General features: G+C 44.8%; 1 protein-coding gene across 5 annotated transcripts in view; it reads right to left on the bottom strand.

The window, feature by feature from the left end:
- WDR59 (WD repeat domain 59) overlaps positions 1-16891 on the bottom strand; it is a 95617-nt gene that overhangs the window by 64880 nt on the left and 13846 nt on the right. For all 5 annotated transcript variants that reach the window (XM_023514076.1, XM_023514074.1, XM_023514075.1 and 2 more), the window contains exons 2-5: positions 12905-12954; positions 7519-7654; positions 2785-2870; positions 1608-1688 (exon numbers count right to left, since the gene is read on the bottom strand). In XM_023514076.1, coding sequence (XP_023369844.1) covers positions 1608-1688; positions 2785-2870; positions 7519-7654; positions 12905-12954 — 353 coding nt within the window. The remainder of the gene's footprint in view (positions 1-1607; positions 1689-2784; positions 2871-7518; positions 7655-12904; positions 12955-16891) is intronic.

Below are 16891 nucleotides of genomic sequence, written 5' to 3'. Positions count from 1 at the left end.
GATAAATTTCACATTTTATGTCCTTTATCACAATTTAAAAAAAAACTACTCTGAGACAGTGAGGCTCTACTGTTTACTACAAAGTCAGAGGGGCAACTTCTCCACCAAATGGTAAAACTACAGAACTGGGCAGCACCCTGGGGCTCAGGAAGACAGAGAGGCAAATCGAGGGCATCAGTTTACTGTTTAGGAAATCTGAGGATTCAGTGTCTCCAAATCATGAAAAAATTTTTCTGTGTAAATGAGGGATACGCCCTAATCTTGCTGCATATCTCCCTGCTTAAGAGGATTCCTCTTTCACTTCCCCTAGATTTTGTGCTCTCCCCTCTGTCCGATCACCTCTAAAGTGGCAATCGGTAATACCTGCAATGCTGGGTTGAGTCAGCTGGACACATCTTTACCCCCAAAACAGACCTCTCTCACTGGTCTGTCTGGTCTGTTCCACCCCAATACCTGGTCTTGTCCCTAATGTCCTACCTTTCAGTGAAAATGTCACAAAGCCACCACCCTGAGGGAAGCAGAGAAACCCTCTCCCCACAGACCAGGCCTCTCTCACTCTAAAGGGAACTCTGTTCTCCACTGGGAGAAGGCATAGACATTTAAGGCCTTATGCTGGCTGGGCTAGGCCCTGGGCTGGTGCTCCTGTACTCCTTTCTCCACGGACCACAACCATACAAAGGGGTCAGTCGGGCCCTTTTTCAGATACGGAGCAAGTAGACACCTGAGCAGAGGTGGTGCTGTGGCAGGTGTGTATCTGTGCCGTCAAAATCCCTTGCCATCACCTGCCACCTCAGTAAACTCCAGCTCATCTTCCAAATGCCAGCTCCTGTGCTTCTTTGCCAAAGGGAATTTCTGGGCTGCAGACATCAGCCCAGATGTCTTTGCAAACCTTTGTGACAGGCCTTAAGTGCCAGGGAAATTAAGACCCCTGGGGGCAGACTCCATCAATGACTGACAGCAAAGTACTCCACTTCCTTACCCGTGGGTAGGACACCTGTGAGGGGGAGTTTCACACTAGTGCCGAGCGTTCCCCATTAAGATTACACCCAATCTGTTCATCGTACCAGGTGGATAATGCTCCCTTGATTTGGGGGATCTTAATCCCGCCTCTCTTCTCTTTTTTTAAAGGGACAGTTTGATTTCCCCTTTTTCTTTCTTTCTTTTTTTTCTTTTTTTTTGACACAGGAGCCTCCAGCTGTCCCCCTGGGTAGAGTGCCATGGCATCACAGCTTACAGCAACCTCCAACTCCTGGGCTCAAGCGAGTCTCCTGTCTCAGCCTCCGAGTAGCTGCAACCACAGGCGCCTGCCACAATGCCTGGCGATTTTTTGGTTGCAGCCATCATTATTGTTTGGTGGGCCCAGGCTGGATTCGAACCCACCACCTTGGGTGTACATGGCTGGCGCCTTAGCCACTTGAGCCACAGGCACCAAGCCCCGCCTCTCTTCTCTATCTCACCATTTCTTTCACTCCTAAATGATATATTTACATTCAAATCTTTGTCTCAGGGTCTACATCTAGGGAAAACCAAACTAAGATACTTGATCTCTAAAATTAACTTCTCAGATCATCCCACAGCCGAGTGTTATAACTCTTGATTTTTCTTACTTGATATCCCATATGTAGATGTAGGTGTCCACAGAGCTGGTAACCAGGAGATCTGGCTCGAACACAGCCCAATCCAAGTCGCTGGGACACAAGGAATACACAGAACAACAGAGAAAAGAAAAAACTCAGATTCTACTACCAACATACTGATAAATCTAGTTTCTAGTAGCTTTAGGACCTCACTGAATCTTCCCATTGAAGATCCCCAGTGAGAATTCCCACTAAAGATTCTCACTGGGAATCTTCAATGTTCTTTGGGAATGAACAAGAGTTAATTGAATCTGGACGGAGGCTCTCAGGCCCTTTGCCCTGTAGTAACCAGCTATACTACCTCCTACTCCCAAAGAAGACACGGAAGCATTTCAACTTAAAACAATCTCTCTCTGAATAAATAGACAAACAATAGACACAATCTCTGAGTTACCACTTTCTAAATCAGACTCCACCACAGGTACCTTGGTAAACCCAGCCTCTGTTAAGCAGCACCAAACTGCCCTGTCACCCTGCAGCTCTTGAGGAGGGCGGCAGGTCCTTGGTGTCCCACTCGTGCTCTTGTTCCTAGACAGGCCGCAACTCCAAGGAACACCTTGCACAGGCCTGGGTGTGTCACCTTTCCCATCCCCTCCAGGTCAGCTTCACTCCCTGCCCTCTCTGCTGCTACTCCCCAGAAAAATTTTTCCCACCCCAGAAACAGTGACCCAGAGAAACAGGGGATCAAGGAACACTTTGGAAGCAAATTGGAAGGGCTGAGCAGGAGTCCTTGTGGGTGTGCATTTGGGTAACAACTGTGACGCAAGAGTTCTGTGTGTAACCCACTGCTGCGGGGGAAGGGCACAGGGCTGCTTCCTCGTGTCTCCAAGTGCCCGGGGCACTGCTGATCAGGACCAGGACTCTGCTGTAGAACTTCGTCTACCTACTGTGGCAAAAGCCAGCTTTAAACCTCTACTCTGGACCAGGCTGTGTCTGTCCAAGTGTCTCCTGGACTGGGGTCAACAGCTGCACAATGACCATTCTTCATTGTGTTCCTCACCAGTGAACACTAAGGACCTGTTGGCCTCCCAGGGCCAATGCACCCAAAGGCTCAAGCCACATGAGGAGAACAACATCAATACTTCATGCCCCAAGGGACTGTCACGAAGCCAGACAGGCCCAGGAGCTGGGTGGGGTCGGGGCCTACCTGATTACACGAGTATGGCCTTGCAAGGTTGTGCCCACTTCCCCACTGCCGTCTTTCCATTTATAAAGGTCGACCCGTTGGTTACTCTGAAAAGAGACAAGGGGAGGAGGCAGTGGGTAGCACAATGTGCACATGGGAATACACACTTCACTGGATCTGCAAAGAAGAGGAAGTCCTACGGAAGTCCATATGAAGCTGATCTGCATGGCAGAGCCTTCAGATTGAACTTTGGAAAAAAGCTATACTTATTTTAACTTATTTAACAATAACTAAAATTAACACTGGTGTGAACTAACCACAGGAGGTAGGGTTGTGAATCCCAAAGTGAAAAAGAAGTGCTCTCTTAAAAGGAACTCACCTCGAACACAGCTGAACAGAAGGTACAGATGCACTCCCGAGAACATACTGTTTGTGTAAGCGCCAGGGAGCCAGGGACGTCCCAATCCCTAGTGGAACCTCCCCATCCCCAAGGGTCACACTCATCTCTCCAACTGCTGACACAGTGCACGTGATTTTTAGTTCACCTTTTCCACTATCCAATGCCCAAAGTCCATCTAACATACTTCAGGAGCACAGGTACATAAGAAAGAAAAGAGAATCACCACCCAGAGGGGGACCTAGAAGGCTAAACTAAATAAGATTCCTTGAAATATGCCTATGTCAGATTTCTTAAAGGGTTAAGCTGAAAAAAAAAAAAAAACCCAGGGAAAATGAATCAGGGGAAACCACAACTACAATAGGAAAAAAGGGAAAAACAAGAGCCTCCATCAAAGAATTTTTGCACTTAGAAACAACAAAACAGCAAAGGCTCTCTAAATATCATGAGTTCATGAAACACACCGAACAAGAACAATGGTGGGCCATTTAATAATTTCCGAACTGATATGTATAAGACAGATTGACTTTCATTTTAGCTCAAGGACAGTCAGATGTACGTGCTGAGATTTGTATCCTGAAATGCCAGTTTCTACGTCTAAATAGGTAAGGTTCTTATGAAAAGGTTAGGATTCAAAATAGCTTTCAATGGGAAAAGGAATACAAAGAAAAGCCCCTTCAACTTATAATGATATTCCCTATCACTCCAGAGGATCTGCTAATGTTAGTCTACGTAGTAGGTGCCTTAATGAATTTGACCTCTGACCTTTCCCACCATCCTGCCTACTGGGTGTCATCACCCATGTTATAGATGAGCCCCCACAGCTCAGAAAGCTGAGTGGCTGGCTCAAGAAGAAACAGTGAATGTTAAAACTAGGTCTTGATCTCAGATTTGCCTAATTCTAAAGCTCTGGTCTCAAAAGATTGCCTTCCAACCAAGACCAACTTAAGAAAAAAAACAGATAAATTAAACGTCATCAAAATGAAAACTTCTGGGGAGCAAACAACATTGTCAAGAAGTAAAAAGACAAGCCAACAGAACAGGAGAAAATATTTACAAATCATTTGTACCTGATCTGGTCTAGTATCTGAGTATACAAAGAACTCTTACAACTCAATAGCAAAAATGCAAACAATCCAATTCAAAGAAGTACAAAGGACTTGCATAGACATAAAATGACATACAAATTGTCAACAGAAGCAATAAAAAGATGTTCAACATCACTTGCCATAAGGGAAATGTAAATAAAAAATTTACAATAAGATACATTTCAAGGTGGTGCCTATGCCCAGTGGGTATGGTGCCAGCCACATACACTGAGGCTGGTGGGTTTGAACATAGCCTGGACCAGTTAAACAATGACAACTGCAGGGGGGTGGCTGTGGCTCAGTGGGTAGGGCACTGGCCCCATATACCAAGGGTGGTGAGTTTGAACCTGGCCCCCCGCCAAACTACAACAAAAAAATAGCCAGGCATTGTGGCGGGCACCTATAGTCCCAGCTACTTGGGAGGGTGAGGCAAGAGAATTGCCTAAGACCAGGAGTTGGAGGTTGCTGTGAGCTGTGACACCAAGGCAGTCTACTGAGGGCAATAAAGTGAGACTCTGTCTCAAAAAAGAAAAAGAAATGACAACTGCAACAACAAAAAATATAACCAAGTGTTGTGGTGGGTGCCTATAGTCCCAGCTACTTGGGAGGGTGAGGCAAGAGAATCGCCTAAGCCCAGGAGTTGGAGGTTGCTGTGAGTTGTGATGCCACGGCACTCTACTAAGGGCAACATAATGAGACTCTGTCTCCAAAAAAAAGATAGCATTTCACATGCACTAGGATGGCTATAATTTAAAAGAAAAAACAAAATAATAAATGTGGTAAGAATATGGAAAAACTAGAACCTTGCACATTGCTGACGGAAATATAAAATAGTTCAGCCACTGTGAAAAAGTTAGGTGGTCCCAAATCAGTATAGACACACAATGGAATATTATTCAGTCACAAAAGCAATGACGCTCTGATAGCTGCTGCAATGTGGAGGAACTCCAAAATAAGAAGCCAGAGCCAAAGGCAACATGTTATATTATCTCATTTATATGAAAGATCCAGAATAGGTAAATCCATAGAGCACACAGATGGGAGACTGCCAGGGGCTGTGGAGGGGGGAATGGGAAGAAATTGCTTAATAGGCAGGGGGGTTTACTGTGGAGTGATGGAAATGTGGGAGTCACACAACATAGTGAAAGTAGTAAGGGATGATGCACTGTTCACGTTAGAATGATTAACTGCTTGATATCCAAGGATAGGAGATTAAAAAGAAAAAGTAAAATGATTAACTGGGCCAGGCATGGTGGGTCACATCTGTAAAGTCAGCACTTTGGGAAACTGAAGCAGCAGTATGGCTTAAGACCAACTTGGGAAACAAGCAAGACCCCATCTCTACAAAAAGTTTTTGGATGCATGCCTGCAGTTCCTGCTACTCGAGACGCTGAGGCAGGGGATGGCTTGAGCCCAGGAGTTTGAGGTAACAGTGATCTATCATGTACTATACTCCAGCGTGGATGACAGTGCAAGACCCTGTCTCTTTAAAAAAAAAAAAAGATTGTCAAAAAACAAAAAAACAGACCAAAAAGGCTGTCTTCTTCCTTCCCACTCCTGAACAAATGGAGTGTTAATCCACTCAGGCCAAGTACTCAGTAGTCAGTCTGTATCCCTGGTTCCCAATCTGTGGCAATTTTACTTGCTGAGACATGTGATGATGTCTAGAGATAGTTTTGGTTGTCACAACAAGATGGCAGGAAGATATCACTGGGATGTAGTAGGTACAGGCCAGGGATGTTGCTAAACACCCTTCAATGTACAGGATAATCCCTACCGGAAAGAATTACCTGGTCTAACACGCCAAGGTTGGGAAAATTTGGACTAAGCAATCAGGGCCACAGAGTGACAGGAGAGCTGAAGGGCCCAAGAGTATAAGCCGATAAAAACAACTCTTTTCTAACCCCAGCTAAGAGGCAGAGAAGGCCTATAATCCCAGCACTCTGGGAGGCTGAGGTGGGTAGACAGCTTGAGCTCAGGAATTTGAGACCAGCCCGAGCAAGAGGGAAACCTCATCTCTAAAAATAGCCAGATGTGTGGCAGGTGTCTGTAGTCCCAGCTATTTGAGAGGCTGAAGCAAGAGGATGGCTTGAGCCCAGGAGTTTGAGGCTGCTCTGAGCTATGACACCATGACACTCTATCAAAGGTGACAAAGGGAGACTCTGTCTCAAAAAAAAAAAAAAAGAGGCAGAGAACAACAAAAAGGCAGTAGAGTGCCTCCCACTTTCTCTTTCAGAATAGTCCCGAAAATCAGGGCCGTCTCAGACACGCACGGTTAAAGCAGACCCTGTTTGGGGAAGAGCAGCTTTCTGGGTCTCCCCCAGCTGACAGAGCTGCTCTCCCTTCTCTGCTCAGAGGCTTTCCTTCTGCAGAAAGCTGCGCCTGACAAGAACAGATCTAGACAGCACTGCAGAATGGTCCCACCTCTGCTTAACAGGAAGGATTCCTTTAAATACTCTCTGTCCAGCCCAGCACTTTTGCAAAAGATTTAGGTCTCGAATTGTTCTAGGAGAATAGCATCTAGACAAAGATGCCTGACCTCGCCCAGAATCATTTTGAGTAAAATGAATCCCTCAGAAAACCTATACTTAGGCATTGTTTTTCAGGGAAAATTCACACATAAACTGGCACATAAAATTTGAAGGGACTAACAGATCTGAGTCCCAGTTAAGGAAGAATCCCTTCTTTTGCGTATAAGGGTGCAGGGGTGTCCAACCTTTTTTCTTTTCTGCTACACATTGAAAAGAATAAGTCTTGGGCTATTCATGAAATACACAAACACTAACAAAAGCTGACTGCTGAGTAAAAGAAAAGGCTCACGCATACTTTTCCCAACATCAGACACCACAGGTAAGCAAAACAGTCCTCAAATAATCTGTGTCTGGCCCACGGGCGCATGTGCATACTCCTTGGATAGGGAACCTTCTGCTGCCTTTGAAAGCGATGAAGGTCAACCCAGACCAGACCAGCTCTCCAGTTATGCTGCTGATGAAAACAGGTTCTCACCACACACATAAATAGAGGCATCAACCTATTTCCTTTTCACTATGTGGACTCAGTGCCTAGAAATACAAGGCCTGACACCAGTGGGACCAGCAAACATTTCCACCTATACTTAATGTGTAACTTGCCTCTGTCGGAAAGAACCATCCAAACCTCTCTTCTGACTGAGCAATAGGATTGCATTCTCTTCTCTCTGTAGGACATGGAACTGCCAACCCCAGATGACACCTTTAAAAGCATTTCCCTGTACTCCTTAAATGAACTCACCGAGGCTGCAAAATAGTGTGCAAAGCTGTCATGAGGATTCCACTGCACGGCTCCAATGTCCCATTTGCTCTGGCGAGAGATCTTTCGGTGACCTTCAAAGGGGGCATCTAGATTGACGATGTATAGGAACCTGCGTCTAGGAAAAAGACATCAACATTACAGCAATATGATAACATGATAGCATTAGCATGAAGATAGAAAAGCACATTTGGAATTGCATATGGTTTGCAAGCAGTGCTCTAAAAAAAAACAGATATAAATGACATTTATCTACTCTGAAAGGCATACAAATGACGAGAGTAACTCGAGGTGGCTGTTCGACAAAGGGGAGCAGTATCCCTGTGACTCCCTCCAGAGATGGTCTTCCCTACCACATCTGTCCTTGAGAGCCTGACCTCTTCTCTTTCATTCAGCTCCACCCTGCCCCTCTCCCAGCCTTTCCCAATCCCCCAGCTAGGATTAATGACTAATATTGATTAATTCAACATTTCTCCCATTGCATGATCTGCGTTTACACTATAGCATTCAGCTCTGTAGCAGGACCACTAATATTAAGGCCCCAGCACGCACGGCCCACGTCTCAGATATCTCTGCATGCCCTGCCTCCCTCGGCACAGTGCTCTGCGCTCAACAAAAGCGTGTTAAATTAAACACATCACTTATCACTAAGTCAAAATCCTGCAGAAAATCTCAAATTCCCCCGCCAGCTGACTACCTGGTGAAGGAAACTAAATTAAATCTGTCAGAAAGTGAAATGATAACCAAAAAAAGGAATGATGATTAAAATAACATATTAAGTGCTAATAATGTTCAAGATGCCAATTAATACAAAGGATCAGAAAACAGGGGTGTTCTGTGTTCACCTATTTTCTTTTTATTTTCAGTAAAAAGTCCTTGGTGTACAAATCAACGCCTTGTAGCCATCAGCTACTTATTTTACACCAGAGACCACTCTGAGATCCTGGATATAAATGAGGATTGGAAGGTTCAAAAATGAAGAAAAAGACTAATAGTCTCTGCTCAGAGGAGCTAGGAGATGGCATGTCAAACTCTCAGGGGTGTCCAACCTTTATTCTTCTCTGTCAGCACTGGAAGAGCAGAGAGTTGTCTTCATCCACATAGTCAATAAATAAAACTAACAAAAGCTGATGAGCAAAAAAAAGGTCTGTGCATAATTTCTATAATATCTGACACCAGAGATATGCAAAGCAGTCCTCACATAATCCACATGTGGCCCATGGGGCACAGGTTGGACATTCCTGCCCAGGGAGTAGCAGGAGAGATGGGTGAGAGAGAGGGAGAAAGAAAACTTCAGGGAAGACACAATTTCACAGAACTTCAGGACCTTCTAAGAATGGAAGTTCAGAACAAAGAGCTAGTGGCTTCCTCCAAAGGAATCACCTGATCCCGTGCTGAGCAGCTGGAGTCTTCCCATTAGAAAGAAAAACACAATTATAAGAGGGACTTTACCTAACACATGCAATCAGTGTAACCTAATTCTTTGTACCCTCAGTGAACCCCAAACAATAAAAAAATTAAAAAATAATAAATAATAAAAATAGAAAAAGTGAAAGAAAAAGAAAGAAGAACTGTACACGACTAAGAGATACACATAAGGGGTGTGTATCAGTAGAAAAGTCTGGAGACCTTACAGAGCAAATACAACAACAGCAGAAAGGAGGCATCTGGGGGTGAACGTGCCTGATCGAACATACATGTTTATCTTCATTCCCTCCAGTAAACCTACCCCCCCACACACAAAAAATACAAAAGCCCACAAGGACAAAGAGAGAGGAAATGAAAAGCAGATGGACAAATGGTAATTGACTTAGAGTAAAGAAAGCCGAACAAAGTGCAAGCACCTGCAGGGGGAGGAGGATGAGAGGCCAGCTGGTTCCCACTGCAGGGCCTGGCCCCGCTCAGCAACTGGAGGCTTTAATCTCAAGAAAAGAGTAAGGGGCAAGGGCTGGACGGCAAAGAGCAGAGCAGAACAAAATAAGGAGAATTGTTTGAAAGAGCACTAGGAGAGTGGTCTGTGTGCAGCCCACAAGGCCAGGTGAGGCCTCTCCTGCACCCCCTTCACCCAGTGGAGGGTGGTGCTTCCCCACAGAAGCTCTGAGAAGTGGGAAGTGCCCTGGTGATACTAGTCCAGAGGTGAGAGTGAGGCCTTTGGGTCTCTTCCCCCTACTCAGCACTCTCAAGGCTGCCAATCACTCTCTAATATTAACAGCCAGTAACCTCAGCCATTGAAGGAAACCGGAAAGACAGCGACCAGCACAATCCAAGGAGGAAAAAAAGAACTCAAAAATTAAAGAAAAGAAAAAAACACAAAAACCCAGGAATAATGCAAAGAGGAAAAAAAACACCTTGTCATCAATATTCTCAGAGAGATAAAAGACAATGTAAAGAACAGAAAACATTAAAATAATAGTTGGGGCTTGTCTTAGACTGTAATCCCAGCACTTTGGGAGGCTGAGGCAGGAGAAGACTTTAAGACCAGGAGTTAGAGAGTAGCCTGGGCAACACAGCAAGATCCCATCTCTACAAAAAATTAAGACAAAAAAATTAGCTGGGGCCTGATGCCATGGCTCACACCTGTAATCCTAGCACTCTGGGAGGCTGAGACAGGTGGATTGTGCGAGCTCACAGGTTCGAGACCAGCCTGAACAAGTGAAAGACCCTGTCTCTAAAAAATAGTCGGGCATTATGGTGGGCGCCTGTAGTCCCAGCTACTCGAGAGACTGAGATAAGAGAATCACTTGAGCCCAAGAGTTTAAGGTTGCTGTGAACTATGATGCCACAGCACTCTCCCAAGGGCAACAAGCTAAATAAAAAATAGCTGGGCCTGGTGGTCTCAGCTACTCAGGAAGCTGAGGCAGGAGGATCACTTGAACCTAGGAGTTCAGGGTTACAGTGAGCTATGATCGTGCCACCGCACTCCACTCTTTGCTGACAAAACAAGACCCTACATCAAAAGCAACAAATAAATTAAAATAAAGTAATAGTTGAAATTTTTTGAAAATTAAAATGCATGCAATAGTTGAAAGTTCAATAAATTTGACAGAAGGGTTCAAGGTTAAAGTTGAAAACTCCTAGAATGCAAAACAAAAAGACAAAAAGGCTAGAAGAGAAGCCATATTCAACATTGACTAAGAGGAATTCCAGAAATGAAGAATGAAAAGAGAAAAGGCGGGGAGGGGGGAAATGATCAAAGATATAACATAGGAAAAATTCTCCAAACTGAAAGATACAGATTTCACAATTGAAGGGCCTTCCAAGGTGCTAAAAATTTTTCATCTTAATCTGAATAATCTAATCATGTAATCAATTTTTTGTTTTAACTTTTTGTGGAGAATGGGGTGTTTATATGTTTGTAAATTATTTTTTTTTTGAGACAGAGTCTGATTCTGTCACCTTCAGTAGAGTGCCATGGCATCATAACTTATAGCACCTCAAACTCTTGGGCTCAAGCAATCCTCTTGCCTCAGCCTCCCAAGTAGCTGGGATTATAGGTGCCTGCTACAATGTCCCACCGTTTATAGACACTGGGTCTCACACTTGCTCAGGATGGTATGTTTGTAAATTTGTTTAAGCTGCTAACTTAAGGTTAGTATATTCTATATCCTTTACTAATGCATTTTAAAATGCAATGTAAGAAAATGAAATGGACAGTTTCAAGGTCATGTTGGAAAAAAATACTGATGGGTGGCACCTATAGCTCAGTTCGTAGGGCACTGGCCACATACACTGAGGCTGGCAGGTTCGAACCCTGCCCAGGCCAGCTAAAACAACAATGACAACTGCAATAACAACAACAAAATATACAGCTGGGCATTGTGGCAGGCGTCTGTAGTCCCAGCTACATGAGAGGCTGAGGCAAGAGAATCGCTTAAGCCCTGAGATGAGGTTGCTATGAGCTATGACACCATAGCACTCTACTGAGGGTGACAAAGTGAGACTCTGTCTCAAAAAAAAAAAAAGAAAGAGAAAGGATATTGATGTGTACTTATCTAAGAATGTGATAAAACTGGAACACACACGTGATTTCCAGTTACATTTCATCCTCTCCAAGAATGCTAAGAATGACCATCACATCAGTGAATGCTATGAAATCTAACATTTGAGCAATAGTTACTCCAGGGCACCTTAGAGTATATGTTAGGGTCATTAATAGCTACATGATGTCGAGTGTATGTTATATCTCTATTTGTTTAAATAAAACAATCATGTAAAAAAAACAAGGTTGCTCTGCTGGGTATGGTGGCTCATGCCCATAATCCCAGCATTTGGGAGGCTGAGGCAGGCGGATTGCCTAAATTCACAGGATCTACACCAGCCCGAGACAGAGCGAGACCTCATCTCTAAAAATAGCCAGGTGTTGTGGTGAGCATCTGTAGTCCTGGCTACTTGGGAGGCTGAGGCAAGAGAATCACTTAAGCCCAGGAGTTTAAGGTTGCTGTGAACTATGATGCCACAGCACTCTACCAAGGGTGACAAAGTGAGACTCCATCTCAAAAAAAACAAAACAATGGTACCCTGAGTACCCAGCACAATGCATGAAAAAAGGCACATACCAAACGCAATCATGATGAAAATTTCACACACATAAAGGTAAGGTTTTAAAGCTTCCAAAGAGAAAAATAGAGCATATACAAAGAGTTTAGGATCTCTCAACAGTAACCCCAAATATCGATTCAACTCAACAATTGGTATATAACCATACTGGAAGGAGGGGGATGGTCAGGTACATGTGTTAAGGACCCACAGAGCAAATGAAAAGTGCCAAAACCTCAAATTCTTTCTTTTTCTTTTTTGAGACAAAGTCTCCCTGTGTTGCCCAACTAGAGTGCCATGGCCTCAGCCTAGCTCACAGCAACCTCAATCTTCTAGGCTCAAGCAATCCTCCTGCCTGAGACTCCCAAGTAGGTGGGACTACAGGCACCTGCCACAACGCCAGGCCAAATTTTCTATTTTTAGTAGAGATAGGGGTCTCACTTTTCTCAAGCGGGTCTGGAACTCCTGACCTCAGTCAATCCTCCCATCTCAGCTTTCCAGAGTGCTTGGATTACTGGCATGAGCCACCTCACCCAGCCAAATCCTCTTTTTCTATTGTAAGAAGTCAATGTATAATGTCTAGATGGATAAATCAAGTGTACCAGGCCAAGCTACCAGTCACTAAAATTTCAGAAGAATTTTACTGTTTACCTGTTAGGGCAGACAAAATAAATTGCAAATAATCCCCACAAGTACCTCTGAGGTCACTAGAATATCAGAACTAAACCCTATGATCATAATCCTTAAATATATTTTCCAAATTCCCGAAATCCTCCTACATCCAATTTGTTCCCCAGAAATTGTAGCAAACAAACTCTGAAAGCTCACTTACCCAGAAAGCACTGCGTGCTGCCCCAGACAGTCCACGGACATTGCAGTTGCCTGTAAGAGAGAACACAGATTCAGTCCTGCCAGCAAACCCAGCTCAGGGTACAGAAGACAGGAGTCCCTTTGGCTCATCCTCTTCTCATTCCTCATGTAGCCCCCAACTACCAAGTATCATTAATTCTCTGCAGTGAAAACTGTTCTGTGTGTTATTTTAAGAGAGCTATGTGGCTCGGCGCCTATAGCTCAACCAGCTAAGGTGCCAGCCATGTACACCTAAGGTGGCAGGTTCAAATCCCCAGCCCGGACTCGCCAAACAACAATGACGGCTGCAACCAAAAAATAGCTGGGTGCTGTGGCGGGCGCCTGTGGTCCCAGCTACTTGGGAGGCGGAGGCAAGAGACTCACTTGAGCCCAGGAGTTGGAGGTTGCTGTGAGCTATAATGCCACGGCACTGTACCCAGGGGGACAGCTTGAGGCTCTGTCTCAAAAAAAAAAAAAAAAAAAAAGAGAGCTATGTGCAGTGAGTGGCATGATCATTGCTCACCATAACCTCTCCTGGGCTTAAGCAATCCTCCCACCTCAGTCTCCCAAGTAGCTGGGTTGTACAGCTGTTGTGTCACCACACATAGGTCACTTTTTTTTTTTTAGAGTTGGGATCTTGCTATGTTGCCCAGGCTGATCTGAAACTCCCAACCTCAAGCAATCCTCTGATCCTTGGGCCCCAGCCTCCCAATATGTTGGAACTACTGGTATGAGCCACTGCCCCACCTATAATGGTTACTTGTATCCCTTTTAGTTACCATACAAATCTCATACTCAGGCTTGGCATCGAGAGCTCAGTGGTTACAGCACCAGCTACATATACCAAGGCTGGCAGACCCGGCCCAGGCTGGCTAAACAACGACAACTACAACAAAAAAATAGCCAAGCGTTCTGGCGGGGTGTCTGTAGTCCCAGCTAGTTGGGAGGCTAAGGCAAGAGAATTGTTTAAGCCCAAGAATTTGCGATTGCTGTGAGCTGTGACACCACAGCACTCTACCGAGGGTGATATAGTACGACTCTGACTCAAAAAACCCCCAAAAAACTCATATTCTTTTTTTTTTTTTAAAGAGACAGGGTCTTACTACATTGCCAAGACTGGTCTCAAACTCCTGGTCTCAATCAATCCTCCCACTTTAGCCTCCAAGTACAAGTACACATTCATTTCTGATGACAGGGCAGTTGCTATCTTTACCCCCTACACCAGGACTACACATAGCCAGGCTGGCACATCCTAAATTGAGGAGACAGAAGTCCTGGAGGCCTTGAGGAGTCTGACTAGTTCAGAGAAAATAGCAGCTACCATGCACAAAAAGCCTCCTCCAAGTGAAACCTAACCTGGGACATCCTTCAACACACACATACAAGATACACATGCTTTTCCAAAGGGTACAGACTCCTCCTCAAGCCATCTGGCAGCTGCAATATTCAAACACCATCCCCGCTGAATCCAAGGTCATATGCCTGTTATTAAGACGCCCTGTTGGCTCGGCGCCCGTGGCTCAAGCAGCTAAGGCGCCAGCCACATACACCTAAGGTGGCGGGTTCGAATCCCCAGCCCGGGCCCGCCAAACAACAATGATGGCTGCAACCAAAAAATGGCCAGGCGCTGTGGCGGGCGCCTGTAGTTCCAGCTACTTGGGAGGCTGAGGCAGGAGACTCGCTTGAGCCCAGGAGTTGGAGGTTGCTGTGAGCGTGACGCCACGTCACTCTACCCAGGGGGATAGCTTGAGGCTCTGTCTCAAAAAAAAAAAAAAAAGACACCCTGTTCACATTCATTCTGAAGTTTCTAGCACACGTGGCTGGTTTCCATTTTCCAGGTCTTCCATTTCCTAGGGAGAATCACCATTTCAGGATCTAGTGTCTAGTTCCCAAAAAAGACAGCACTGAGTCCAAAGAATCTGCATCCAGGCCAAAGAACAAGGCTGTAACCTGGCATGGCAATTACAGCCCTAAATTCTTCTACTTGGACAAGTTCAAATACTGCTGCGTTCTCATGGCATTAGCATGAGACAGTCTGTGCCACTGTTTGGTGGCCGAATGCTCCAAGTTCTTTCTAAGGGAGTATCAAGACAGAATCCATTTTGTACTTTCTGCCAAAATCACAAACCACAAATGGTAAGCAGAAATTCTTTCCCTCACCTTCGCTGACCTTATTTAATAGGCTTTTCAGGCTTGTCCACCTCAAAAACAAGTGACAGGTGATACTGGCGACAAGACACCACGGTACTCTCACCGGTGGTTGAAAAGTGATTAACATGCATCCTCCATCGCAGTTGGAGTCGTGAGCAGACAAAACCCCTGCTGGAAAAGCAGGCAGTGAAATGAGATGCCATTTCCAGAACTCCTCTATGCAACTTATTGATTAATGATATGAAAGGGAGCAAGAGGGTTCCTCCAGCAAGTTCAGCGTAACCTTTCAGGAGGGTATGTGGGAGGCACAACCTCAAGATGGCCACCAACATTCTGGGCCCTCAGTGTAGTCACACCTTCTCCCTGCTACTCAACACTAATCAAACACTAATCTAGGTACTGCTATGAAAGGATTTGATAGATGTAATTAAGATCCCAAATCAGCTGATCTCATAGATCTGAAACAACCCAAGGGTCCCCTGATGGATGAATGGATAAACAAAAGGTAGTACAGGCCTACAATGGGATATTATCCAGCCTAAGAGGGAAGGAAATTCTGATCTAGGAAATTCTGATCATGGACGAAAGTGGGAAACATGATGCCAAGCACACCAGACACAAAAGGACAAATTGTGGATGATTCCACCTAAAATAGGCAATTCATAGAAGCAGAAAGTAGGCTAGAGGTTTCCAGGGGCAAAGGGGAGTAGAGGACAGAGAGTTATTGTTCTATTGTTCTAGAAGTCATCTTCTATGTGGGATGATGAAAAGTTCAGGAGTAGGAAGGATGGAGAGCCCTAATCTCATTGACCCTACAAATCTAGGTCCAGAGGTCAGAGACAGGAACTTAGAGACTAAAAAGTTGAAAGATTCAACACGAAAAAGATTCTCCATTGCAGGCTGTAAAGATGGAGGGGACCACATACCAAGGACCTGAGCGTGGCCTCTGGGAGTTGACAGTAATCTCTAAATAACAACCATTAAGAAAACAGAGATCTCTGCCCTAAAACCCTGAGGAACTGAATTTTGCCAACAGCCTGAATGAACCCACTGGAAGTAGATTCTTCCTAAGTAAAGTCTCCAGATGCAAACACAGCTGGCTGACACCCTGATTTCAGCCTCCAAGATGCTCAATCAGCCATGCAGTGCCTGGACTTCTGACCTACAGAACTGTGAGCTCGTAAATGGATGTTATTTTAAGCTGCTAAATGCGTAGTATACAGTGAGAGAACACCAATAAAGTGTGATCTGGAAACGGCATTAAAAAGTTATGCGCTTTGACTCAGTAATTCCACCTTCAGAAGATAGCAAAAATTTTATGCACAGAGCTGCTTGTTTCATGTTGTCTCCAAGTAAATAATGCACATCTACGCAGTGGGATGTTCTGGAAGCATTCAAAAATGGCATGAAAAATGCATTAGTCAAAACCGCCAATAAGTATTATAACTCACCAAACCAGGGGAGGTCACTTAAAAAAAGAAAAACCACAACCACATCACCATCTGAGTGGTTTCTCCCACACCCACCTAGAAAATAGCGGCTATAACTGTGTTTATAGGAGCACATTAAGGAAGATTACACTAAGCTGTCCCAAAAAGAGACTGGAGAAAGGGAACTTTGGGCAGAGGAAGGGAAAACAGCCTCAGAGAAAAAGCTTTGTGAGAGATGGGGTCTAAACCCAAGACCACCACTCTTAACACACCAGATGGGGAACAGCTGAGAAATTCTTAAGTCTAGACATCAGGGGGTTAAGAACCACGGGAATGGCCTGTAATTCTAGCAGTCCAGAAGACCAAAGCTGGTAGACTGCCTGAACTCA

Source organism: Otolemur garnettii, unplaced genomic scaffold (assembly GCF_000181295.1).
Source record: "Otolemur garnettii isolate 467f Iridium unplaced genomic scaffold, OtoGar3 scaffold00047, whole genome shotgun sequence".
In the NCBI taxonomy this organism is placed as follows: domain Eukaryota; kingdom Metazoa; phylum Chordata; class Mammalia; order Primates; family Galagidae; genus Otolemur; species Otolemur garnettii.
Note: the sequence above shows the minus strand (reverse complement) of the source record. Positions and strands in the feature narration are given on the sequence as shown.